The sequence below is a fragment of the Porites lutea genome, chromosome 3 (assembly GCF_958299795.1).
Source record: "Porites lutea chromosome 3, jaPorLute2.1, whole genome shotgun sequence".
NCBI classification, from domain to species: domain Eukaryota; kingdom Metazoa; phylum Cnidaria; class Anthozoa; order Scleractinia; family Poritidae; genus Porites; species Porites lutea.
In genome coordinates, this window is record NC_133203.1 from 45,169,337 (window position 1) to 45,196,934 (window position 27,598).

The 27,598-nt window shown below is 37.4% G+C and overlaps 2 protein-coding genes across 7 annotated transcripts in view; one reads left to right on the forward strand and one right to left on the reverse strand.

The window, feature by feature from the left end:
- LOC140931239 (probable ATP-dependent RNA helicase DDX23) overlaps nucleotides 1–14,521 on the reverse strand; it is a 29,340-nt gene extending 14,819 nt beyond the window's left edge. For 2 of the 5 annotated variants that reach the window (XM_073381004.1, XM_073381001.1), the window contains exons 1-10: nucleotides 14,161–14,521; nucleotides 10,941–10,982; nucleotides 9,444–9,504; nucleotides 7,724–7,783; nucleotides 6,509–6,595; nucleotides 5,755–5,806; nucleotides 4,767–4,834; nucleotides 4,168–4,197; nucleotides 1,963–1,998; nucleotides 771–883 (exon numbers count right to left, since the gene is read on the reverse strand). In XM_073381004.1, coding sequence (XP_073237105.1) covers nucleotides 771–883; nucleotides 1,963–1,998; nucleotides 4,168–4,197; nucleotides 4,767–4,834; nucleotides 5,755–5,806; nucleotides 6,509–6,595; nucleotides 7,724–7,783; nucleotides 9,444–9,504; nucleotides 10,941–10,982; nucleotides 14,161–14,426 — 815 coding nt within the window. In that variant the 5' untranslated portion in view covers nucleotides 14,427–14,521. The remainder of the gene's footprint in view (nucleotides 1–770; nucleotides 884–1,962; nucleotides 1,999–4,167; nucleotides 4,198–4,766; nucleotides 4,835–5,754; nucleotides 5,807–6,508; nucleotides 6,596–7,723; nucleotides 7,784–9,443; nucleotides 9,505–10,940; nucleotides 10,983–14,160) is intronic. The other 3 variants (XM_073381002.1, XM_073381003.1, XM_073381005.1) reach the window with 3 other exon arrangements.
- A 91-nt stretch (nucleotides 14,522–14,612) lies between these two features.
- Nucleotides 14,613–27,598, forward strand: part of LOC140931243 (PAT complex subunit CCDC47-like) — a 13,312-nt gene continuing 326 nt past the window's right edge. The window contains exons 1-16 of one of the 2 annotated variants that reach the window (XM_073381010.1): nucleotides 14,613–14,830; nucleotides 15,203–15,251; nucleotides 15,792–15,845; nucleotides 16,483–16,548; nucleotides 18,123–18,250; nucleotides 19,279–19,325; nucleotides 19,678–19,796; nucleotides 20,417–20,482; nucleotides 20,953–21,054; nucleotides 21,223–21,330; nucleotides 22,134–22,222; nucleotides 22,817–22,878; nucleotides 24,211–24,323; nucleotides 25,078–25,155; nucleotides 25,254–25,343; nucleotides 26,800–27,598. The exon at nucleotides 26,800–27,598 is cut by the window's right edge and continues 326 nt beyond it. In XM_073381010.1, the coding sequence (XP_073237111.1) occupies nucleotides 14,619–14,830; nucleotides 15,203–15,251; nucleotides 15,792–15,845; nucleotides 16,483–16,548; nucleotides 18,123–18,250; nucleotides 19,279–19,325; nucleotides 19,678–19,796; nucleotides 20,417–20,482; nucleotides 20,953–21,054; nucleotides 21,223–21,330; nucleotides 22,134–22,222; nucleotides 22,817–22,878; nucleotides 24,211–24,323; nucleotides 25,078–25,155; nucleotides 25,254–25,343; nucleotides 26,800–26,871 (1,455 nt within the window). In that variant the 5' untranslated portion in view covers nucleotides 14,613–14,618 and the 3' untranslated portion in view covers nucleotides 26,872–27,598. Of the gene's footprint in view, nucleotides 14,836–15,202; nucleotides 15,252–15,791; nucleotides 15,846–16,482; nucleotides 16,549–18,122; nucleotides 18,251–19,278; nucleotides 19,326–19,677; nucleotides 19,797–20,416; nucleotides 20,483–20,952; nucleotides 21,055–21,222; nucleotides 21,331–22,133; nucleotides 22,223–22,816; nucleotides 22,879–24,210; nucleotides 24,324–25,077; nucleotides 25,156–25,253; nucleotides 25,344–26,799 lie in introns of both variants that reach the window. The other variant, XM_073381009.1, reaches the window with a different exon arrangement.

Here is a 27,598-nt window from a genome sequence, read left to right on the forward strand (position 1 = left end):
TAATTTAAGTAGATGGATATGTTCTGTAAACCTTCTCGACGCTGTTAGTCCTAACAACAACCTATGTTTAGATGTGAAATCTGTTTTAATAACCAACATTAATCAGGCCTGTCAGTGACACCCAGGGGCTTGGGATCCCCACCCCCCCCCCCCCCCTCGCCCTGCAACTAACAGTATGACTCCCTGCTACTTTCAAAGGCCTGCGGCTCGTGGTTCACTTGAGTTATGAACATTTTGCTGTCATTTCTATGGTGTATTTAATTTGTAAAAATATAGGAGGAAAAAAACTTGCTACCTGTCCAGTTCTAGACTACGAGTAGTCTATCCCTGTGAAAAGATAGGGACTACTCGTAGTCTTGTCCAGTACATATACCTTCATATACCTGGCAACATTGAATTCTTAGTCCAAACAAGAGTTGTATTATTAAAACAGCCAAAATTTTAACAGTACCACCCTTAGGTAAGTACCTCCGGACTGTGACAAGAGCCTGTGTTGTTTTGAAGCACTTGAATCAAGAGCCGTCGTGATAATTATTGGTACAACACAGCAATACAGTCAAGTCAACTATGGTAAATCTACCTTCAATAATTTACAATGATTTGTATTTTTCACAAACAGCGTAAAACCAATTTGTTATGTGTGTCTCAATAATGCTAATTAAAATGAATAAAAACTACTGTACCAAAGAATCAATAAAAAAGCTTGTTTCGACTAAATATGTCAATGGTGATTGCACAAAAAAGCTTGGTACAGTCATGTGATTACTTACAGTGGATTGTAGTCGACTGCAGTGTCTTCCCCAGTGTCCCAGTCAAACACAAACTTTCTGTCAGCAAGACGACGAACCTTCTTTCTTTTTTTGGCTCCACCAAGGTATCGCTCCTGGAATGAAGCAGAACAGATAAACATTGTTAGAGGCCCATTTACACAGACATTTTGTGCAATTTTAGGCATGATTTCTGCCAAGGTAGATTCTTAGTAACACTTGCACAGAAAATCTCTGATAAATCACATCAGGATCAAGCAGTGAAAAAAACAGTGATTTTGTGGAGACAAATAGCCATAAAATTCCCACTAGTAAAAAAATTGGACAAAAAAGTGGCCCATGTACCTTTTTGATCAGCATAAAATTCTAAGATTTGCCCACCTCCCCACCACCTCCCCCCCTCCCCCACCAAACCAACATTGACAGTACGATTTTTCCCTTGGGGCAAAATTTTGGGTTAGGGGAGGGGTAGGTGGGTAGTCTCCCAGTTTCTCTAAGTAAACATTTGTATGAACTTACAAGACCTTTTGCCTTCTAACACTATCTTGAAAACCAAGGCTGTGCTCTAGCAATGCCTGCTTGGCCCCTGGTGCCTAACATTGGCTCTTGGGTTCATGAATCTAGTGGCCTTAGCTTCCATGAGTCTCCTGTAGCTCTGTGGTAGAGCCTCTGGACTAGTAACCACAAGGTCATAGGTTCGACTCCTATTTAGGCCGATTTAGATGGTATGATTTTTGCTTACGACTATCATACATGACTAGCATACGTCATGACTTTTGACCATCCACATGTGCACAATTTTCACTTACGACATCCACCATGGGTCATGGGTCTAATTTGCATGATACGATCTGTCACGATCTGTCATGAAGTCATGACGCATGCTAGTCCTGTATGATAGTCGTAAAAAAAAATCACACCATCTAAATCGGCCTTTTGGTAAACTGGGATTCTTCTGAGTCACCTCTATTACTGACGGAAAAATCATCTCTCTCATAGAAAATGCTAGTTGTTTCATAGAAATCATGCTTCGACCCTCTTCCATTCCATACCATCTGAATGACTGCAACAGCCTATTTTTTTGACTTGTATACTAAGTAAGGATTTTACCTTCTTTTGACAATTTATTACTGGCATACATGTATAAACACTGTCTCGTTCATACACAAATCGTATTTAGATGATGATACATTACCTTAATTGCTTGCACCTCTTTATCTTGCTCTTTCTCCTACAAGAATAAAGAGAAGTACACTGTGCATGTTTACTAAAAAAATGTACAGTACACCACCTAGCTAAACCCTTAGATAAAAAATGATTAAAACTTGAAGGAGTCAGAATGACCAAGTTGTGTGGGGTGCTGGATTCAAACTTGATCACATCAGGTTTCCTATTCACGCTCTCGCCACTAGGAACAGTTGTTCACAGCATTGGCAAGTTCAACTCCTCAGCCATGCCTTCTTGAAGATAGTCAACTGACCTGACTACAAACAGTTGGGATTCTTAAATTTATGTGCTATGTTATGAGATTTTTTTTCTTTATTTGCAGGCCAAAATGTTAATCTAAGCTACCGTTGTATTTGTTTCATTGCGGCTTGCTTTATATTCTTGTGTAAATACATTCATCTGTAAAATCTTTTGCAATAGTTGTAATTTATGGAGGCCCATTCTGGTCAAAATTAATATGATAAAATAGCATCACAAGTGACTTTTTTGGCCAGTGCAGCATTTATTATCGACCCGTTGTGTATTTTTGTCATCACTACACAGGATTTTTTTAGTGTGTTGTTAATTTCTTTTAGCTGCATGAATTATTTTTTATGAAGGCTGTTTAATTTTTTTTGTTGTTGTATGAATAAATTTTTCATGCGTACCACAAATTATTTTTTTAGTGGTACTGCGAATTATTTTTAATACAAGTATTGAGAATTATTTTTTCATCGTGCTGATAATTATTTTTCACGGTATCGTGAATTTATTTTTGGGCCTACAATGCTTTGCGGGCCTTGCAGTTGAAGTGGACCGATTCGAGTCTTTGACTTCCTTGGGCGACCATTTTGAAAACTTTGCAGTGGAGGAGTGCTTTCAAAGAGAATGCCAAGGCGAAACATTCTCAGGGAAAGAAACGAAAGAGGTTTTCATCTTTCTTACAAAATCTGTCAGGAGCCAGTTGTCTGTGCGTAAGTGATGACGTTTTCTGGACCGAAGATTTAATAGTGGAGACTGCGAAGCGACTTCACGACTTGTACAATGACAACTTCAGGAAGTATCTCCCGATTCTAATCCTGACAGGCGGGCACAAGAACTAGCAGAGCCAAATGGATTCAAGGTAGAAGACCTTCGCAGAGTGCTAGTGAGAGTAGGGAACTTGCTCGAGTGCCTTTACGATGGCGGTATAGTGATTCCTGATTTTTAACATTAATATTCGGAGATGAATGAATCTGTCCAACGTCAGATACCTGAGATATATAGCCGATAATGCCATAACATAAATATTAGATAAATCAATCAAATTTCCCAGTTAGTAAGGTCTACTCTAACTAGCACTCAGCGAAGGTCTTCTACCTTGAGTCTATCTGGCTCTGCTTCTAGTGCTCGCCCGTCTGGATTAGAATCGGGAGCTTCTTCCTGAACTTCAGAGTAGGGGACACTCATTCTCTGCGTCTTTGTTCCAAAAGCCAGCATGCGTAGTACGAGACGAGTACTCGAGGTACAAGATTGGGTAGAGAACAGTTCAATTGGGCAGACATGTCAGGTTGAATAAGGGTTAGAATTGTGTACGGGTCGTGAAGTCCCTTTGTAGTCTCCTCTATTAAATCGTTGGTCCAGAAAACCTCATCGCTAACGACAGACTGCTAGCTCTTGACAGATTTTGTAACAAAGATGAAAACCTCTTTCATTTCTTTCCCTGACAATGTTTCGCCTTGACATTCTCTTTGAAAGCACTCCTTTCAAAATGGTCGCCCAAGGAAGTCAAAGACTCGAACCAGTCTACTTCAAATACAAGGCCCGCAATGCATTGTAGACCAAAAAATAAATTCGTGATACCGCGAAAAATAATTCACGGCCCAATTAAAAAATAATTCTTGATACACATTGGAAAAATAATTCAAAGTACCACTGAAAAATAATTCATGGCATGAATGAAAAAAGTATTTTGTACAATTAAAACAAAAATAACTCTTGTTGCTAAAAATAATTACTAACACGTTGAAAAAAGTATTGTTTAGTGATGACAAAAATACACAACATGTCCATAATATTTGCTGCAGTTGTAGTAAAATTGACTTGTGGTGCAATTTTATTGTCATGATTTTGACCAGAATGGGCCTCCATAGTAATTTATAATTTTACATAGCCACTGCTGAGTTTTTGGTAAAATCTATATTAAGCCTAGTACCTTTCGCAGCCTTTCTTTTTCACTCTCGGCCTAAAAAAAGAGTTTTTGAACAAAGTAAATAAATAAGTAAGAATCATTCTTCACTCTTGCAAATAATCACTCACCATTAACTTTGCACTAATGAGTAAATAAAAATTAATGTCACAAGTTGTTCCTCCCAATTAATGTTCATTATCTAGACCCTTCTAGTGACTGAACCAGGATAAGATCATGGGATCCAAAACCCCCTTAAACTCACCCATCACACCAGAAAAAAATATAAAATTGAATAACCAACAGCTTTTAAACTAAAAATAATTTATTATTATTAATAAAGGACCAAATTTAACCCACTCGCCCCGGTTTGTGGTAAGTTTTAGCTCTTTATAGCTCGACAGTGACCAGAAAACCATTCGACTAGCTTCAAAACGCGGTTTTCGGCAAAATCTCCAGGAGTGAATGGGTTAAGGACCTAAGTCGTTGAAGTTTACTAGAAAATAACTATCAGGAAGGGTGCAAAGAATTAGCTGTAAAATAGTTTTGATGGTGAGGTCAACTTTGGACCACTAAGGAAAAAAAATTCATGATCCACCCTTGCCCTTAGCAGGCAAAGACACTACCTCTTCTTCAGTTTGGTTCTTTTCTCTTCTTTCCCGCCTTTCTCTTCTTTCCCTTTCCACTTCGTCCTCTTTAGAAAATAATAAAAAAAAAGAACACAGTCATGTTAAATGCTATTTAAAGTAAGCAAAGAAATTACAGGTAAATGACAAAATCAGAGATCCAAGACAAACAAATATGTCTCCCGAACATTATTTTTGAAGTTGCAAGCAGCAGGGATCAACTTCGAAAAACAGTTACTGTTAGGCTGAACAGTTTTCAAAAACTCTAATTTCAATCCGTTTCAATCTTCTTCAGTTTTGCCCATCCGTGGCATGTTGTTTCTGTTATGTTATTTGAACATTCCTTTAAAGTTTTAAGCGGTTATTTTTATGTTTCTCTTAATTTAACGGGCATTTTGTAATTTCCTAATTTGGCTGAATTTCATGACACAGCTCCTTTAAACAAGATAATAATACAGCAAACTGTACTAAGAAGTGAGGATGATTATGTTAATGATGACAGCAGTGAACTGTCTAAAGTTGCCACTTCTAAAGCCATCATCCTCATTCTTCTTCTTGGGAGATATCATGTAATAATCTACTCCCGCTAATTAGCTGGAGCATTTTCATGCATGTCCCTCTTTAAGGGTAAGTTAAATTCCATCATTGAGATGGAATGACAAGTAGCACATTGCTGTAATTCTTCGACCACATTTTCAAACAAATGGAAATATTTCCTTATTTAAATTTGTTGGCTTGCAACTGTTACCCTATTAACTCGCTAACTGCTTTGTTAACTATACCTCCCCCTTAAAGTAAAACCATCCACCCATTCCTCTTTTCCTTTCCTCGAGAAACTATGTAAGTTAAGCGAAGTGAGGCCTAAATTAAACCTGAGTTATTTCATGTAACTGTCAGTTTACTTTTCCTGCTGTGATATTTAAAGCATTAAAAAACTGTATGAAATGATTTGGGTTCTTTTATTTAAAAACATTTTTCCAATACTTACCTCTTGAATACTGTGCCTCTCTCAAAAACTTCTCTCTCATTTGACGCTCCTCCTGTTTGTTTTGAAATGAAAAGCCACAAAAAAGGAAAAAATTAAGACCAGCCATTTTTCAGTTTTCTAGAGTTATCCAAACCAGTTGGTACAGTGGAACCCCACTAATACCGTCACCAATGGGCCAAAAAAAAATGGCTGTAATAACGAGGTGACCGTATTAACAAGGATTTCTTTACAAGAAAATGTATGGTCATTTTTGCCAGGTGGCTAAAAAAAGTGGCCGTAATAACGAGGTGACCATATTACCAAGGTGGCTGTAAGGCGGGGTTTCCACTGTAGTAACTTATAAAAAATAAATAATTATTTTATTTGCCTCCCAGCTTGCCATTTAGGCAAAGCTCAAATTGAACCATCCGAGAGTACAAAGTAGATGGTATGGAATTTTGAATTTTTCTGCTCAAATTAAGAAATGAGCTGACAGAAACTGTCCAAAACAGTTATATTCTTAGGGATGGAACTGGATATTTAAGCCAATTTGATAAACAGTAAGCTTTTTAGTAAAGACAAGACTTTGGCACAAGGTACATGTACAAATAAAACTGGATTCACCATTTGCCATAAATGTAATTTCTTAATCTCACTATCTATCCAATGAATGAGCAACCATCTCTATAAACAACCAAAGTCTGGTGCAAAATAAATTTAAGAAATTCACATATGTAAGGAAGTCACAAAAAGGGACAAAACATGCATCTCTTACCTCAGTCTTTTTTTTCTGTTCCTCAACTTGCTGTTGCCGTCTTTTCAATGCTTCCATTGCTCTCTGTTCCTTTGTTAAAAATGTTGGCTAAAGACAACAAAAAATATACAATAATTATTATCAAAAAACAAACAAACAAAACAAAATAACACAAGAGCAAAATCAATATTGAGTTTTCACTTGGCTTTTATTTACTACCCTGGTGAAGTAAAAGGTTGTGTCAACAAAATTAATGTCAGATCATGGAGCTTCATGATTAAGTCTGCTCACACTCATGTTCCAACCAGTGCGCATTATATCTGAAGTTTATTATAAAACCTTCAGTTGATAAAAGCTCCAGCTCATTATTATGACCTCAATGTCATGGTCCCTAGGAGGTCACAGAGATGGGGTTCCAATGTTCTGTATCATCGAGGGCAACAAGAGGAGCCTACAATCCTAATCTCCAGGTTGTTATTACGCATTACAATGTAATGACAAATTTTATTACTAGTACATGTCATGTACTAGTAATAAAATTTGTCACTTATTAGTCATATTGCACAAATTTCATGTGGATATGATCAAATGCGCATTTCATCTAAAATCATATTAACTGACAAAAAACTATAAAAACTACATGATTAAAATTTACAAAATATTAATTGGACCTAATAAAAAGCTAGTTTAAAAAATAATGCGACTTAAGAAATATTTAAATAATATTAAAATTTTGCTAAAAAACTATATACTAATATAAAAAAAAATGTTAGAAGTTTACAAAATTTTCTCAGCATTGAGATTGAGTAGAACTGATAGAACTGCACGTTGGCAATTCACGGCCGTTAGTTAATTATTATGTGGTGTCATTTATAGAGTCCAAACCTCCAATAAATTAACTAAGGACCTGGGAGTTTATAAAACCACATATTCAAGGGGGGGAAAAGAGGTCTGGATTGCTTAGCATGCTTAGCATGTACTGTATATGTATGTAGACAGGAAATTCGTTTGGACTTCCACTAAGAATAAATAGAATGCACATAACGCAATTTGATCAAGGGTGTTTGGACCTTCGATCAATTGAAATCTGATCATGCATGTTTTGAACATCTGTCATGTGAAACTTACGCAAAGCACAGCACAGCAAAAGCGTTTTAACCTTCAATCTTTGTTGCTCATGTTCCATAACCTTTGGTTATTACTAGTTATATTTCAGTTCTATATACAGTAACACACCTTTTCTTGAGCTTTCTTTTCTGCCTCTCTTCTTGCTATCATTTCTTCCAGTGAAAGTGGCTGTGAAAATAATATACAAATGTACTGTGGCTTAGAAAACACTTCTTACCACGCAACATTTTTTAGAATTCTGGGTTTCTGAACCACAACTACATGTAAACCTGTACCTCTGATCTCTCACTATGTTGTACATGCAGTTTAGGTTTTTTGATTGCAAACATCAACAGCTTCGCACAATAATAGTGCATTCAGTGTAACTACCACCTTGAAATAATGCTAGCACATACTTCTAGACATCAACTCTGTCTTAAAGAGCAACTCTATTGACTATAAAACAGACACCTTCCTAAGATGGACACTAACAGGTACTCCCTTTCCCTTCCTTTGCAGTCATTTCACCTGCTTAACACTTGATCACAAGATTGACCAACATCTTTTTTTTTCCTCTCAACCATATCCATACATCATAAAGAGAAAAGGCTATAGGAATAAATAAAATGATCCCCAAAAGGAAAATACAGTAAATACCTGCATACACTGTATAAGAAACTGGAATTTTCAAGATCAGGCTGAACAGGTTCTTATATTCCAGGATTCTTTTTGACAAATCAGGCTGATTAGGTTCTTAATTAGGTTCTTAATTTTTCAGGTTTGTCGTAGCATTGTCATTTACAGAAATAAATTATTACACTATTGATATCATAGGTGACGAATTACTCCTTGATTTTGGCGCAAAATTTCAGCGTTAATTTGTAATTTCACTTGTGAAATTAGAAAATTGCCATGGCAGCCTTCCGTACGTCTCAGTGTCAAGATGGCGACGAAGTTTTAAAATGCCATGAATGAAGATGTCAGGGCTCAAAAAGATGCTTTAGAAAACTTGAACAGGGAAGGATTCTAACAGGTATTTTGCCGAAATAGTTTGAAAAATTCTGAACTTCATAAGCCAAATTTAAGGTCTAAACATTTGAGAGAGTGGAGTTCTCGATCGATACAAAACATTTTGGGCTATTTATATTGTGCACATCTTGTTAATTCAAATAATTAAAGAAAGCATAATATACACAATAACATTTTGTTGGAGGTTTCACATACAAAAAAAGTCATGTACAATAATAATACAATTATTAACAAGGCTGTGCTCTAAGGAAAATTGAAGGGAGCCCAGTGCTCTGAAACTGTAAAATCTAGGGTGCCCAGCAGATGATTTGTATGAAAAATCTGAGATTTTCTAGTCGCCCGAGGGCAAAAGTTAGGCACCAGGGGCCACCGGGCTCTGCTAGAGCACAGCCCTGATTAATATCCAGAATTTTGATCATCACAATTAGGGTGAATAAGAAACTCTTGTCCTTGCCAGGCGGAACAGGTTCTTATAAACTTGAGTATTAAAATGCCAAATTTCAGCATTTTGGTTCTTAATCTTTAGGTTCTTACATGCGGGTTTTTACTGTACTTTGATATAAATTCACTCAACTGTCTTTTAAGAAAATGGGAGATTATTCCAAAGAATGTCAATATTGGGGCCTAGAGGGTTTTTCTCTGTAGTACATGTAACAACGTCCCCTCTCTAAGAAGGAGATTTGCAGCCAGTCCTTGGTAATTGAGAGAGTTGCCAGAATAAAAAATCCTCTAGGTATGGAAAAACATTTTTCTATTTGGTGCATTGTTCATGAGTAAATTTTCAGCTCATTTGCCAAGCTAAAGGTGGAATTAAACTAACCTCCACTTTTTTGGGCTTTTCTTGTTCCTGCTCCTGCTCCTCTTTCTTATTTTCATCTGATCTGTTAAGATAATTTGAGATCAAACAAACAAATTATGTATCACATACGTACATTTTAGGGCTTGAAAAAAGAACCCTCCAGTAGTTCCGGACAAGTAGATTTTCTTGCTGGGAAAGTAACTTTTAAAGCTTACTTGCAAGGGTCCAGACAAGTCAAACTCTAACTAGCCTCCCACGCAGACGTTCTTAGGAGTTCGTCACGCGTTCCTGCCCCACGAACATCTGCTGACTTGAGCGAAAAAAAACATAGACCAATCACAGCAGACTTCCAGATCTGGGAAGTGCACTTTGGACCTTGAGAAATTTCGTGCTTGATTGACTTGACTTTATAGCTCCAGAAAAGTTAGACAGGTCTCATGAAAGGTGAAGATCTTACAGTTTTAAAACAAACTACTCAGTTAACTCACAAGCGTTCGTACTAGTGGCTACACTCAGAATCTTGTTGAAAAAAATTACCTTGGAGGTTAAATTTACTGAACAGAAGTCGGCTTTATTACAAAACAATAATGTGTGAAAAAAATGCTACCTTTTATTCAGTCTTACAAGGTAACCCCGCCGTTGCATCATCCAGTGAACAACTTTATGAGCAAATGACATCTAATCTAGCCTTTACAGAGAAATATACAAAAACCTATGCTTATCTCTTAGATTCTCATCCAGAGCAAACATCTTTGGTCACGTATCACACTCTACGGAGCTTGTACATACGTGTTTGGCTTGTCAACACTTTGACTTCAACAGCGCCGATTGGATCTCCGATAATCTGCATGTGATCTTCAGCTGATATTTGCCAACAATGGAAAAGGAATTTATCTTTCAGTTCAGCAGACATTCGAACCCCTAAGAACGTCTGCGTGGGAGGTTAACCTCTAACAAAATCATTAACCCTTTAAAAAATGCACTTTATTTGCATGTCAAAGTGTTTAGCACGAAAGCACTAAATGGGGACACTATATTTTTGCATCTCCTACTGGACAGGACCGCCATTTTACATGGTCATCCGAGCCGTGCGAAAGTCTAGCCATTTGCAGGGCAAAGGCAGAACCTTCATTTCTCAGTCATTTTAAGACACTGAGTGTTGGTCCGGTCCCGGGAATTGCATCCGTGACCTCCTGCTCTGCAGTCAAACGCTCTACCGACTAAGCTAATCCTGCCACAGTTTTTAAGTCCCAAGAGTGACCAATGACAGTTTTCTCCTTACAATCAGTAGGGAAAATTTGCAAATGGATATTGGGGCTTAAAAGGGTTAACGAAGACAACTAAGAAGTGACCCCAGGCAAGCAACATGTGAGAGCTGCTTGCCCAAGGACAAGCTGCAAAAAAGGTTCTGTTAAAGCCCTGATTCAGATAGAAAAAGTTCTCAACAAGTAAAATTAGAGTATGTGTAATCAATCATTTTGTTAAACGTGAATGTTAAGGCTACATAGCACGACTTACTTGGACTTTTTGCTGTCTTTAGACTTGTGAGGGGACCTAGATCTAGAGAAAAATTAAAATGTACTAGTTGAGAAAATAATGGTAAAGTAAGTAGGTTAATCAAATAAAACAAGTGAAAAAAGGCCACTCGGGTGGGAGTCACGCAAGTTCCCTGCCCCCATGTGGCTGATTCAAACTGACGTACATTCCTTTCCCATTGTCTTGCAATTTAGTCTGCTTAACCAATGAGCATGTCGTTTTGTTACGTGTTGACAGGCTAAACATGACTCATGAGCTCATGATAGTGTAAAACATTATATTGGATGGTTTGCTAAAAACAAAGCTTTTTCCTTTCATTGTTTCTTTCCAGCATGTAGGTGATGCAGTGCATTGAGTTTTATGATAAAAATTTGACTTAGGAAATCTATCATTATCTTTGCGTGACTCTAACCTGCTGAGTGGTTGCAAAGGAGACTAGGAGGGGATGTGATAGCCATACTATTTCTGGTTTTCAGCTGACATCATAGCAGCCATGCTGGAGGACAAAAACAAAAGTGTTTCTCCCCGCTGGGAATTGAACTCTTTTTTCATGCAAATTATGCAAAACAAAATTATATTGTTTTGTCCACCAGCATGGCTGCCTTGTCACAGTGTTCTCCCTAAATTTTAGCTCAGCAGGTAAGGGACCATTTATGGACAGCAAGGTAAAATATATACTTTTCTAAGAGGGGGGGAGGGGGGACAGTGGAGTGAGGGACATGGACCTGCCCTTACTGGGAAATTTTTCATTCCCATATTTTAAGACCTATTTTACACAAATCTGCTGTTGTTATCTTTAGACAACAAGTTAAAACGTTTGATTCCAATAATTTTACTATGTCTTTAATGTTCTCTTTCCAAAATGCATGTCCCTAAACAGGAAAGCTGTATACACAGTACAGAAACAAAATTATGCACGGGCAGAAAGTGGCATAAGAAGTTGCTGGGCCGCAAGAACATGCAAGCCACCGCAAGAAGTGAAAGTGCCAGGTTTTTTGCAGACCCTTTGTGGTTTACCCGCAAGAACTTTGAAACAAAAGAAGTCAAAAATCTTCACCACAAGAACTTTGAAATGAAATAAATCAAAAATCTTCACAGCAAGAACCTAGAAAATTATCGCAAGCCTCAAGAAGGCACATGAAGTTCTTTACAAGTGTTAACCTCAGGGTTCGCAAATATGCCAAATTTGGCGTATTTTATGCCAAAATTGTTCAGATAACTCCATAGAGGTTACGGAGGGAGTCACTTTGACGCCAGAAATTTTCGGTAACAAACAGGGAGCCACTTCAACTCCAGAAATTTTCAGTAAAAAACACAGTTTTGTCCTTACCTTTTTCGCAACAAATAAAATTTACGTTAATTGTAAACGTTGTAAACCTTAATTAAATCATCAACATTAAAGAATTATACTGCACGACCGAATAGGAAGAGGGTAAATTACGATCAAAGCTTATTGGATGAGCTTTCCAGGTCAGCGGACCGCCACAGCTTCTTCGTGTATCCATCACGATAATGTATACATGAGAGGACTATGTGCTCGAAAGTCAGAAAATGGCGTTTTTCGTTGTGATACTCGACTCCAAATATTCCTAAATGACTCCAAAATTTGTGAAGCAGAAGTCACAGTGACTCCACTCATCAATAAAATTTGCAAACCCTGTAACCTGAAAGAAGTTTATGGTGTTTGTCGCCTTTTTGTTACAACATCGTTTTGTAGCGTTGATACTAATTCACTCTGTGGCAGTAAAAGGTAATCATGCAAGGACACACGTAAAAAAATGCCTGAGAAAGCGAACAGCTTTCTCTGCTTTTTCTGAAAAGTGAACACTTCAATCGTTCAGCTTTTCCAAAGTTAGATAAAGCGTGTGAGGCGTTTGTTTAACAAAACGACCTGTAGTTTCGAACATCTTGATATTTTGGATCATTTCATAGTACAATACCATAGTCCCGGCTAAACAAACCAAAGGCATTGAATTTCTGCCACAAGAAAACATGAGAATTATTTATTACTTTATTGCACTAATTTGAAAGAGCCTTTAGTGAAAATATTCCTTACTTTACTTTGGCATTTTTTGTTTCCAAGAACGCTTTAAGTTGACACAGTTGCACGTGCGGTCTCAAATTACACGGCTCTTTTGCGAAACATACTACGATCGTTCCCTATTTTTTGAAGCCCTGCTCTTTTTATCAAAATTGTACACATTTCCTCGCTTAAAAGGTTAGCTTTGCACAAGATGATTTTGTATATACCGTTTCTAAATTCACCGATCATGAAACATGAAAGTATTTTTAGTTTATCTATACATTCCTGTCATTGTAAATCAGCAGGAACGAAACAGTTTTAGAGTTTTGAATGCTCAAAAATATGTGCCCAAAGTATAGATTAGTGATCTGCTGACAAATACAGAAAGCGCACAGCTATTTTGTTGTCATAATGAATTTTCACTTGTCTGCCGCAATCTTACCGCACTGAAAGAAGTTGTTGTGCTGTGGTTCGAAAATCCCACAGCAAAGAAATTCTTCTAGTTAAATTTATAACCGCAAAAGAAGTTCTTATGTCTTGCTGGATTCAAGCGCAAGCACCCTGCAAAAAGCCACATGAAGTTGCAGCTTGTGGATGCAAAAAGAAGTTCCTGCACTCGCATTATTTTTGGGCTGTACATTTTGTACTTAGGTAGCTATACTTTTCCATATATTCATTCATTTTCTTGTGAGGATCGGATTGGATCACAACTTGCATATTTTTTTTAAAAAATTATTTAATTTTGGTAAACCTTTAAGCAGTTGCAGGCGGTATGAAGTGTTGCTTCAGACGGTAAATTTTACCGGTTACCGCCTGATAAGGAGAACACTGTTGTCACCTGGTTGAAAACCAGCAATTGCCTACTGGCTTTGGCAAGAGCCTGGAGGCCAGCTGAATAAAACATAAACACAAAAACATAACTGCTAACAATTAGGTTGAAATAATAATGTCAGATATGGTTGGTTTCACATGGAGTGAAATTCAGACGCATGATGCAACACGGTGCTCTTTCGGTTAAACTTTAGAAAACCTGACCAACTGTTTGCTTCTCGTTAGACAACAAAGGAGTCTGCTGTATTATGCTTCGTTTCGAACGTACACGCAGCTCCATTTAGAGGGTCTATCTTGATCGAGTCTACCAACACAGCTGAATTTACGAATTTACTAGTACTGTATTACCTTGATCTTTTGCGGTGTTTTCTATCTCTATCCTTATCTCTTCTTCTCTCCCTGTCTTTGTCGTTTTTATCCCTATCTCTGTGCTTGTCTTTATCTCTCTTACGATCTTTGTCTCGCTCGGAATCTTTGTCACGGTGTCTGTCTCGGTCCCGGTGTCGATGGCGGTCCTTGTCTCTCTCTCGGTCTTTATCCGAATTTTCCTTCTCATCTCGCATATTCGACTTTAATTTATCCACATCCACCTCCATCTTTACTTCGCTCCCCATTTTGACTATCCAATTTAACCAAAGTTTACTTCTTTTGAGAATTATTAGGAATCAAAACACGATTCCCGAACGTTCATTTCAATATGGCGGTTCTTCCCCACAATTCCTTTCAGCCCTGCACATGGCTTGCGGCGCCTGGGGCGAGCAGAAGAGCAAATGGTCTCATGGGATTGTACGAGACCAAGCACCAATATGGCGACCATTCGAAGTTGTTTGAAACCGTTTCGCCCCATTTTAATCATGATTTTTTTGTTGCTCGTGGGATTTTTGACGTACATTACAGCTTCTGAAGAGCCTGATGACAGTGTGAACGATTTTGCGGAGTTTGAAACCGAAGGGGATGAAGACGAGGAAGAGGAAACAGAGACACAACAACATGGAACAAGCGATCAAGATGACGACGAAGAAGGTTTGATCAAATCTGTTTCTTTATTTATCACGATTTTGGAAGTTAATTAAATTGCAGCTTTATTTTAAAAAAATGAACTATGTTAGCGTAAGCTGCATGTGTGGCTTAGAAACGGTTTGCAAACTGATGTCTCAGATATTTTTCATTGAATTTCTCAGCTTTACCCGGATGAAATTTTTTAATTTGCTGTTGTCTAATGTGGTTATCGTTTGAGAGGATGTTGCGAATACTGTTTGATTACTATTTTACGACTTTTCGTGCAGTTTAAATGCAAATTGGATGTATATTTTACCAGTTAATACACAATATTTAGTTTGACGTGCTCATGAGGTGTGCCAGTCATGTGAAAAGGCGTCTTTTCTGTAACAGGTGATGCCCAAGAAGAAACAGATGAATCAGAGGCAACAGTTGAGGAGGTACAACTTTTGTTAAAATCAAGGATTTCATGTAGGTTTGGGGTAAAAAAACAAAAACAAAACAAAACTAGACGACATCTGTTTACAGTTTGCTCATATTCATGTATGGCAAGGTTTCTACAAATCCCCAGGTGATAAAAACTCTTTTCCTCCCCAAGTAAAAGTGGAATCTTGAAAGGTGGTTCTATCTTTGAGTCTGTGGCTAAAAATTTGCAGTGTGACCATTCAAATTTAACCTCATAATGAGCACTTTCATATAGTCCTTGAAATTAGCTTTTAGGTGAATTCACACTTACAAGTCCACATTTACAAATCTTGTCAATTTTTTATTTTCAAAAATCATCCTTTATGCCGGAAACTTCTCATTGAAAAGGGTACCCTAAAAAACTCCAAGTGAGTGGTGATAAACCACTAGATTCACCTTTCTGATTCCCTGGTGTGTGCTTGTAATACTAAAGGAGAATTTGACGTTGTATCGGGAGTTTCTTGGGATACCCCCTGTTAAGTACCTCCATCTTAAATGAATCAAAATTCTTTCAGCCGGATGATGAACAAGAAGAATTTGATCACTTCACAGATGAAGAGGAATTTGAGGTTAGTATGCTTTCTTTTTTGTTTACTCCTTATCCATAGAAGTTAATTAGCTTATACGTATATTAAACATTATTATAGGATGAGGTTTTTGTGATATCCAGAATAATCAAGATCGGAAAAAGTGATATCAACTGAGCCGAAGGCCGAGGCCGATAACACTTCCTGAGACCTTGATTATTTAGGATATCACAAAAACCGAACCTAATAATTTCTTATTGTTTTATTATACATTGTTTTGAAGAAAGTAACAACAAACACACCGTCGAATTGATACTGAATTGATAACTGAACTGATAACTGAACTGAACTGAATAACTGATAACTGAACTGATAACTGAACTGAACTGAATTGATAACTGATAACTGAATTGATACAATTGTTATTGGAAATTGTGCATTGCAAGTACAACCTACAGATTAGTCAGTTATCTGCTAGCAGATTTATAACTACATGTAACTAATCTATAGGTAATGCTGATTTCCAAAATTAGCTGTAGGATCTTGGCCAATAAGAAGACGGGTAATGAGTACAATGTAAAATAATAATAATAATAATAATAATAATGATAATAATAATAATAATTAGTTGCTGTCTAGAATGGTTATAATAATTTTCTGTCCCTTTTTTTCTATCTAGGGATATAGTAAAGAAAAAATACCAAAAGGGAAATCAGGGCCGCAGCCTGATTTGAAAATTGAAAAGGTTTGTTTCTTGTCAATCCATTATTTTCCTTTATCTCTTAATGTAGCAAAGTTTTAGGGCAAACCATACCAGAATGAGCACAATTCAGTCAAGGACACCGGAGAAAGAGGCGAAAAACCATGTAACATTGACCTGAAAATCTGCATGAAAATCTCATTACTCACCTACCTTTCCTTTCACCTAATCCTAAGATCCTAAAAGCTTTCCAAAAACTATTCCCACCAAAATGAAGCCTACAAAATGCCCAGCAAGAGAAAAAAAAATGAGGCAAGAAAAGCGAAAAAAGAGGGGAGGAGAGAAAGCGAAAAGTAAAAGTCAAGACTGCTCTGTCACTTTTAAACCAAAAACTATCTCGAAAGTTTGCTTTCTGCGCATGTCCGAACTTCGCAAGCTGATATTTTGCATCTGGATTAGAAGGCCGTGATGTGTACGACCTGTAAACCGGTTTGTGGTAAGTTTTAACTCTTTATAGCAGGACAGTGGCCAGAAAACCACTCGAGTACCTTCAAAACGCGTTTTTCGGCAAAATCTCCAGGAGCGAATGGGTTAAGCAGACACTGTTTTAAGCAGACACCCTCTATTAAGCGGACAGTAACCACAGTACCAAAATTTATTTCCCTCATTTACTTTAGATGAAACCTTTATTAAGCGGACACCTCTATTAAGTGGACGCGGGCACCTGAAAAGTACCTGAAATGGTCATTTCTATTGTTGCCAACCTGTATTAAACGGACACTTATTCAATTCCACCACCCAACATGCCAGTCACCGGAAATGCGAAAGATTGCCTTGAATTGCCACCTACAAATTTTTCAATGTTTACATTAAAAAACATGACTTGACAAACTTATTTGATTAGTTTCACAGTACAGTTTGTTTTCTATTTCATTTTGTTTGTATAGAGCTTGTTTCACTCCTTTGATTTCTTCAACTTTGAGTTGCAATCTATGTTTATGATACTATGATCAATTGGTCCACTTTGATAAAAAAATTAATGCAAACATATATCATCATAGTCTCTGGGAGTATTCTAAACGTTTCCACTGTTCATTTGAATAACATTTGACACCTCATATGATGTTGTCTATCGAAACCTGTATTAGGTGGACACCCTGTATCAAGCGGACACTACAGCTTTCCCCGAGGGTGTCCACTTAATACAGGTTTCAGTAAAAGGTTTCTGTACTTTTTTGTAAGGGTTTACTAAAATTAATGAAATTAACCAAAATACTGCACTCTGCTCCTAACTGAGTACTATGAGGTATTGTTAGCTTTCTCTAAGTTGGACACCTATTGGACTGGTCCTGACTGTCTGTCTTACAGAGGTGTCTGGCTCATAGAGAGTGGAGGTAATGTAACTCCAGTAATTTTAAAGCTGAACCTATTCATAACCAATTTAATGTCTGTTCAACTTGTTCCTGAGGTACCACAAAAAGCACTTCCCAATTGTCCGTTGATGGTTTTAAAAGTGTCTGTTGTCCGTCTTAGAAAGGTGTCTGTCTTATAGAGGTGTCTGTTAAAGGAATGTATGATTTAAGAAAAAATACTCTTCCTTTTCTTCCTGTTCTTTACAGGTTCCTGTCCACTTGCGAACAAGCTGGGAGGGATTTTATGCCGAAATTTTGGCTTTAGCAGGACTTGCCGCATATGCTCTGAACTTCTTTGCTGGTCGTAGCAAAAACTCAAGGCTTGCAACTGCTTGGTAAATATGTTATGATTTCATAAATGCAGAGAGGATCATCACAGTTGAATACTCAGTTGTGAAAAGAAAGCCTGAAAAAATTCATGCTTGCTGGGATTTGAACACTGTACTGATCTTGGCGATACCAGTGCAGTGCTCTAACCAATTGAGCTAACATCCCAAATGGGAGCTGGTTATTTCAATCTTTGGTTTGCATAGCCAAGAGAGATGAAGGTCAATTGATGAATATATACAGTATATTGTTATGTTATGTTTTGATGTTATTCCTAGTCTTTTCATGTTAATGTATACTTTTTTGTGTATGGCTCATAATTTACGTGCAGTTTAACTTTAGTTGACTTGTTATTAATTTTTTGTCATCTGTCATCACTAAAATTAGAGCAGTTTAGAGTTTAGATCTAAACAAAAACTTAACCACAGCATGAAGTGGAAACCATTACTTCCAATTGAAATTTTGCTGTTATTTTATGAGTACCACTGACTGATTGATCCTGTACCTGAATTACTCCATTGATCATGTACAGTCCAACCTCCACTAACAGTCACCTCTTTACAACGGGAGCTTTTTTGGGCAGACAGTCCATACATTGACACTTGTTTAAACTTCTCTACAATGGCCACTCTCCTCCATCTCCAAGGTGGCCATTGTGGAGAGGTTCATCTGTAATTAAATAATATTACTCTTGTCAGCAGTTCTTTTTAGTGAAGATTTTTTGGCACTTTTACAAATGAAAAGCACTGTTACATCACAGCTCAGAGATAAACGACCAATGGACATGCAAAACACATGCACGTTTTTTGCAGTAATGCAAAATCGTTAACTAGTTTGAAAGCGCATTTTTGAAACTAGCTTTCGCTTTATGCACTGTTTAATGCATAACAATGTTTGTTGTTCAGTGACAGCAGTTGACTGTGGATGAGTCAAACAATTCGTGATAAATTTTGATTTACAAGTACCCTCTGTTGTACACAGGCATGTAGTGTGAGCTGCAACTAATGTGCAGTCTTTTGTTTTGTTTATCTTTTAGGTTAAAATCTAATAAGGAACTTTTAGAAAGTAATTTCAGCATAGTTGGTAAGTTAGCTGTTAGGTTACTTATACATGTAATAATAGGTGATACTTCATTGTTACAGCTGTGAAGTATTGTCCACAAATTTAAAGTTTGGTGACTGACAGAAAAGAATGCAAAATTGAATTAACCTTATTGCTTGTAAATGTAATAATTTAAATGTATATCCGTCTACTAAAACACAGCAAACAACCATTCTCAGCATCCAAAATCCAGTATGTTTGTGGCATTTTCCTTGGAAGCATACAAATATAAAAGATATGCACAGAGCAAAATGGTTGTGGTTCTTTTGAGTGCCCATATGCACATTCAATCTAAATAAATTAAATCTTACTTGTTTTTGCACTTGATTGACAGGTGACGATGGTTCCAGTGATGAGCCTCAGCAAGGAGTGTTAGTAAAAGAGAGTGAAAGTCTTTATACACTGTGGTGTACTGGAAGGGTTGGCTGTGATGGAATGCTTGTAGAAATAAAGGTAGATGCTGTAGCTAACATTCTTGTGCTAAAGCTTGTCTCCAGATGTGTTTATTTATTTTGGGGGGGGAGGGGGTGGGGGGTCAAAGGCATGAAACTTTGTTATGGAGTGTTAGGATTTTTCTTTGAGGATTGAGGGCTACATGGCTACAGGTATGGTGAAAGTGTAATAATATAACCTTACATGTATTGCATGCCATTAACATCAATTTGTGTATTATACTGTCAACACATTGGTCCTACGTAGTTTTGGGAGTGTAGTACCTTCACAAATTTGAAATTAAGGGTCTGACAATCATAATGCAAATTTGTGTTACATTTATTTTTTGTATTTATTTTTCTACCTGAATTCTGATTCCAGGAAGTTCTAGAGTCAACAAAACTTGTTTCTAAAATTCTCCCCTTTGAAATGTCTGCATATTGTGCATATTTTTATGATAGATTCAGGACTGTACATGAAAGGCCCAGAAGTTTGTGAAAATAGAAGAAAAAAACAGCCAAAAGAATTCCTTCACTGTTTGATTCACTACCTACTTGTTGTATTCAATTGGAAAATTGAAATCTTCGTAACAGTACAGCTAGTTCGGTAATAATTTAATTGTTATTGTTGTTCTTTCACAGTTGCAGAAACGTCAAGACTTAGTCAGTGTAATGTCTTATTTAGTGAAACCAGCAAAAGACACCGTAGTAAGTTGCTACATGTATATTCTATAGAATACAACATTTTCGAAAAGTTATGTTCAGGATATTTACATGTACATTATATTGTATTTCCTTTCACTTGCATGCAATTAGCCCAGTGGCAATGTTAAATTGTTCTTCTGGTGTATGCAAAAAGCCCACATCATGGACTGCTGGTTTCATACTGCATTTTTAATGAATGTTCTCCACCATGTCAGCGGGGGAGTAAAACAACAGAAGAATGCTTTTCTTGGTACAAGTGCTTGAATCCTTTGCCTGTGGCCATCACATTTCATCTTACATGCACAGTTGTTAAAGCCAAATAAATTTTGTTCTTTTTTGTGCAATACAAGTGTCCAGAGCTATCAGTTTGAGGTCCTACACAGGGAACAAAAAATTAATAGCATCTCATTATATGTTTTTGATATCTCATATAGCTATTAATTTTTCTTTCTGCTTTTCTGTTTTTTTTTTAGACAGTAACAGTACATATGACAGAGGAAGAAATGGATAATTTTGTTTTTGCTGTTTTGCCAAAAAAGACAGCAGCCAAAATGCAAAAAGAACTCCAGGATTTGGTAAAAAATAGGATCATTTTTTGTAATCCAGTGATTAATAAATGTGTTTGTGCATCTGAACTTTGCTTTTTAACTAAATTGTCTGTACTTTGTCAATATTTGGAATAAATGGTATTATAGAAAATAATATTGATTTTCTGTACATGTTATGTGGCCTTTTTTTTTTAGACGTTCTTCTGTCCAGATAAGCGCAGTGGGGCCAAGTATGATCTTCCTGCTTCATATGTTGTGCTAAGTGAATCTTCTGATGCAGCCAACGCCATTTTGTCACAACAGGTTTGATTGAAATTAATTTGAATTATTTGATGTTCTTTTATGTAAGGGTATTATCCACCTCCTTATAAGTTAGAACTGTCAACTTATACAATATTAAAAATAGGTTAATAGACAGCACCACTGAAAAGTACTGCTCTTAATTTGTCACATTTCAAACAGCGTGCAAAGAAAGTCATGTCCTATAGCCCGGGGCTAGTGGATTTTGCCATTGGGCTAGTGATTTCTGTTTTTAACTTGCCCGATGGGCAAGTGATGTTCTTTGAGGAATTCGAATAACAGGTGAACTGTGAAATCATTATTGTGCTTGTCAAAAAGCTTTTGGGGCTAGTTGAAATGATGTCTGAGCTAGTAAATGCTAGCTTCAGCTTGCCCGAATGGCAAGCTTTAAAAGTGATTTTCTTTGCACCCTGTTTCAAGATATTTTGATCCACAAAGACAAAAGTTAGAGTCACTGTACAACATTATTAACAGTACCACTAGAAAGAAAACTTTTTAAAGGCCACACTCAGACTTTGTGATTATTCTTGGACACAAGAGTTAGAATCACCTTTAGTTGGAAACTACAGGCAACACCATTTGTTTTACTTTGGAACCTAAGTCATAAAGATGACGCTTCAAAATGTCATTTGAAAAACTTCAGTGAAACAGCAAAAGTTTTTCTTAAACATGTAAACTCAAAGTCATTTATAATGTTTAAACACACCCGGGAACAGGTAACTTAAAATTCTGTATTGTCATCATGAGAAGATATGATAAAAAAGGAGGATAAAATACTTATTTTTGTTTGTTTGTTTGTCTCTTAGGTTACAAGAGCCATTTCAGGAGGTGAAGATATATTTGAGTCTTTAATATTTTCAGATCAATATGTTGGACCAAAACAACCAGAGGATGAGTAAGTCTAATAACATTTTTATTAGCAGAGTCATTATGGAGGCATTATGTAGTTCTTACTTATTAGTCTATGGATTAGCTTCAGAACACAGACGTATTTCTGGTTGTACTAAAAAAAGCTTGGGTGGAGACACAAGTGTCTGCATTTGCATGCCATGTGTCCAATTGCTTGTTCAGGGTTCTCAATAGATTTTTAAGTAGGAGGTGATCACTGATAAAGTAGGAGGCTCTTCAGCAAAGCCAGAGGTGTCAAAACAAAGCAAAGAAAAGCGACCTAAACACAAAGTAAGCGGCTATAAATCCCAAAGTAAGCGGCGATCAATCGCCGGGTGCCGCCTTCTATTGAGAACCCTGCTTGTTACTGTTAGTTTTTTTTGGATTGGGTTTGTTTTGTAATGGAAAACTTCAAGTTACAGTGGTTTTCACAATCTAAAACAGAATTACAGCAGCCGTCTTTGCTGCAGTTGAGCATGTTGTTAATGTAACCACAGTTAAAAGACTGTAAATGCAAAATGGCAGAAGTTTTGTTGAAATTCCCCCTTTTTTGGCTGTAGTTTGTTTGTTTTAAAATTGACAAAAAATACTTTTACTTTAGTGAGCAGGCAGCGAATGGAAAACCTGTCAAACCGAGGAAAGTCCTGCTCTTTAACTTCAATGGTAAGTTTCTTTTATACTTTTCCATGTGAGTGGTAAGACAAGAGAACAATGGCGTTTTATGACCCAGTGCAAGTGACTATTGTGTCCCCTAGGGACGGGGAGCACTCGAGCGGTTGCGAAGGAGACTAGGAACTCATCGGTTTGTGATAAAATCCAAATTTCCTATTTTCACGTAGATTGTCCCTGATTTTTTTTTTTAGGGGAGGGGGTATCTGTACACAGGGTAGAGAATAGAATTGGTACTTTGCACTCCATCCTATTAGCTTCTTTCCGGCAGTTGTAAGATGGTGGATAATTGCCTTTTAAGGGGTTGAAATATTTAACTTTTTTTTACATTTTTATGATTTTGCCTCATATTACTTTTATTGATGCATAAAATTTCAACGTGATAAGGGAAGGGAGCCCATGGAAGTCAAGAAGGCTTATGAAATGACTTCCTGTAAAAATTTATGAAATACGTTTTCCTGGGGTAATGCATTAAAGAGGAGAAGTGTGATGTCATATTACCATGGTAACCAAATTTCTGGATCACAACAATAGGAAGCTTAAGCAACGTCGACGGCGGCGGCAACGAGAACGGCAAAAAAGCAATAACTTTATATTAACAAAACAGTAAATTTTTACGTGCATCACGCTTTTTTGTACATTTCCTTTCCTTCGCGACTGCGACTAATTTCACACGCCCGCTTTGTGGAGTAGGTGAACACAACACAAAAATTTTCTTTTTCTTTTGGATTCAACCCAGAAAATTTTGCCAGTATTTGACAAGTTACTCAAATAGAATTGAATAAGATCGATGAATGAAACAGTACGAATTTAATTTTTATGTAGATTTTTGGTTTGTTGTCATCCAAAAATTTTGCTACCATGACAACAGCATGACAACATGACTCTCTATTGGGAGAAATTTTTTCTCCTAATTTATTAATTTAGACTTATTTCTGTTTGAAAACAGTGCAGTTGATAGATAGTTTGAGCTTCAGTTAAACCAAATGCAAGTCTGAAAGAGTTAGCTTGCTAATTCTAGAGGCATGATTTTGAGACTTCTTGGACACAAAACAGCCCGGGCTTTTGCCTTATTCCAGTCCGCAATTGGTTGTAATAAGCGGGCTGACTTGTCCCCAGTCGTCTCTCAGTGTTCGAAGCGCGGTTAATGGTGGTAAAAGGAAGGAAGAAAAAGGCGGGATTTTTCTTCCTTCCCAGCACCCCTCGCGCACCCTTTGGTCAAGTTTCTCCCGTTCTGTCCTCCGACTGGGGACGAGTCAGATATAATATGCAGGCACCCGTTTGAAAATCTAGCCAGATTTATTCACTGGGAATTGTCTGTGTTAGTTCCTTCCAAAGGTAGGAGTACCAAATCAGCTGACATGGCTAAACTTGAACCCATGATGAGGCTGGTCCTTCACTGTATCGACAGAGTTCGACGCTTTAGGCTTGGAAAGGAGGTTTGTTGAATATTACTGTAAATAGCAATAATATAAGGTTGAACCCGCGAGCGGGCAGTGGCAGGACGAAGCAAAGCGAAGCCCCGTCTTCTGATTGGCTGCTCAGGCGGCCTATTCTGCCCACTAGGGATTTCCCGCGTTGGTCCCGTAAGAAAAAGCATTATTATTGGCGATCATAGTAAATCCCGTTTTTGACCGAGCTTGTTCAGTCATGACGGCTGGTGGTCCATAAAAACGCAAAAAACAACTTGGCCATTATATTTCAGCCATCTTGACCGAACAAGCTTGGTTAATAATGCATGTATATATATATTGCCAGTCCCTTTTACCTTAACTCATGCAATTTTTCTAAGGCACGCAAATTTACAGAACCATTTTTTTCCAAATAAATCACCACGCCTCGCTGCAAGGTGTTCATCTGCACACTCAAAGTTGAAACCACTTTGATCTACTTTAGCACGACGTAGTCACAGTGGACAGTGCGATCATATACGGAACGGGTGTCAACAGTCAAATTGTTTTATCCTTCCACGACATTGGGTGGGAATTTATTTAGAATTTCAAATCGCTTACTCACTTGTGGAGCGCAATTTTTTACCAATTTAGCAAAGTAAAAAATTGCCCTGTGCGGATTGGCCTTGTGTTTCCCTTGTCCGTCATAATTTGTGTGACTTGAAAGAAAACTTCTATTGAATTCGTTCGTTTTAGTGCAATGATGTGATAATAAAAAAAAACCTTTCCCTTTCACTTGTAGGCGAAAGCTAAAGCTGAGAAAAATCGCCGCGAGCTTGAGGAAAATCTCTTGAAACAATCACACTCCCAAAGGCAAGAGGTGAGCAGTCATATTTTGTCTTTTAGCATTCTTGTTTTTTTTTTTTCGGCGAGAAGAAAAATCGTAAATTGAACAGTAATTTTGTTTTGAAATTATAGGCTGCACAACAACGTCGCGAAGACAAAATAAGAGCTGAAAAGGAACGTATAATGCAAGAGGATGACCCTGAAAGACAACGCCGGCTGGAGGTTTGTAACTTTAACTGAATATAAGAGATTGGGGACAATGATGAAAATGAAGTTCTTATAGGTGCAATAAACCAGAAAATTTCGAAGAAAAAGATAACATTGTTTCTTGAAATGTGTTCAAAATGCAATTTTGGGAAGGAACATTTGCGTTCGTGAAGCCAAAGGGTTTCCTTGGACATCCCGGCAGGAGGAGTCCACGGGTTGTTTATTTTTTCACGTCTTCTTAGGGAAACATTTTCTTTCGCATCAATATATCATACAAGTTACGTCTCCTAATGAAGGTTTTTCTTATTCAAAATTAAAGTAATGGATTTAAAGTTTAAAAAGTGAGGTAATAGAAGTATATATATCGATACGTTGTCAAAAACCAATTACCTCTTCGGGACTGGTTGCTTTACAAACGCACCTTACGGTATTCCCGACAGATAGTTACGGGTGACAAAACGTGCAGCTTGTTTGGCAACAATTACATTGCTGCATACGAAATTAAAAGGACCGGGACGATTCCTTATTCTTAGTAGAAACCCATGTAGTTCAAAAAGTTTCTGTCTTTTAAAAAAATGACACTGACCAGTTACGAAAAGGTAATTTGCTCGTCCACCACGTATTTACTTCGAGTTTTCTTCTGAGTGGATTGTGTTTTCATGCGTTTTCAAAACTTTTGACTGAGTCAAGTGAGGTTTATGTCTTCTGGAGACTATTTAAGAGAAATTATTTTTAAAGACATGACTTATTAAATGCATTAGTTTTGTTACGGGTCTGGAATTTTTTCCCAATCGTTGGTTTCCTCGAGGTCACATGATATCTAACACCTAAACAGTTTCCCGCCAAAAGCCTTTGAGCGGGCAACATTGCAAAATCACTGACGTCCCGAGGGAAACAAACAGTCAAACGGTTCCCCTGTCTTCGGGACCAGTCATTCAGTGTTTAGTATGCATTTACAAACTTAAACTAACTCTTGTAAACATAGTCTTAGCGAGAAGCAGATAACACTGAATTATTGGACGAGGCTAAGCAAAATATCGTGATTTGTCAGTGGCGAGCAGATCAATTATTTGCCGAAGTCGAATGCTGAGGCAAATAATTTATCTCCGAGACACTAACAAAGCGCGCTATTTTGCGATAACCGAGGTCAATAATTGTTTTATCAATCGGTCACAGAGTTGTTTGTAATGAATATCTTCGGGAAGCGATAGGCTCACGCCGCCTTACAGGAGTAATGACAGAAAGGAGAAAAGCGTGGTTTCATTTACACATGAGCAGAATATTATTTGCAGCTAAACATTAAGCCAAACACAGTTGGACGACATTGTGCATGAGCAGACCATTATTTGTAGACAGTTATTTGCAGGTCACGTAGTGGGCTCTCGGTCTATGAAAAGGAAGAAAAATTTGCATCGAATGATTTGTACTTGTTTTATGCTTAATTAAATATACTTAATGTTGTTTTCAATAGGAGAGAGAACACAAGAAAGAAATGAAGAAAAGAAATCCATTTAAAGTGAAACAAGTCAAAGCTCGTGGCTGAGAATGGACATTGACTTACGTTTCGTTTTGCAGACTTCAAACCAGCTTCTATGACAATGCTGACCTTATGAAAAGATATAGTTAAGCCATTAGAGACCTTAAGCTACACCGTTTCTTCCTACTGTTACCTTTAGGCGAACGTAAATTTTTGTTCTACCCGGTAGCCTAGCCAATTCTCCGGGGAAAGTGGCAATTTATCCGTATTTGCAGCTACATCGTGGCACCTGTATTCGTACACAGAAACGGTGTATTTTATGTCTCGGTCTGAAATGAAATGGGATCGTCATTATCCAGTAAGTGTTCAAAATACAGTGGAAGCTCTCGTAAGCGGACACCATCGGGACGCGAAAAAGATGTCAATAACTGGAGCTGGCCGCTTACGAGAATGTGAAAATACAGAGTTTGTATGAGAGTTGAGAGAAACGTGGTTTTGTGAAGGTGGCCGTAAGTAGAGCTGACCGCTTATGAGAGAGTCCGTTATTTTAGGAGAGCTTTCACTGTATTTGCAAAACCCTCAGGATAACTTCTCAATTTACAGTTTTTAAAACTTTCATTCACGTTCCTGAAAATAAAAATTTGTCTTAGAACAAAATTGTAGTTGGATTTCAAGAGTAATTTCGCGATTGCAACAGCTTGTGATTGGTTGAAAAAATGTCGCACCACTTTCTCAGCCGATCAGAAGACTAATCGTGACTTGGTAGCACGCCTCGGTCCCGCGCTTCGAGAAG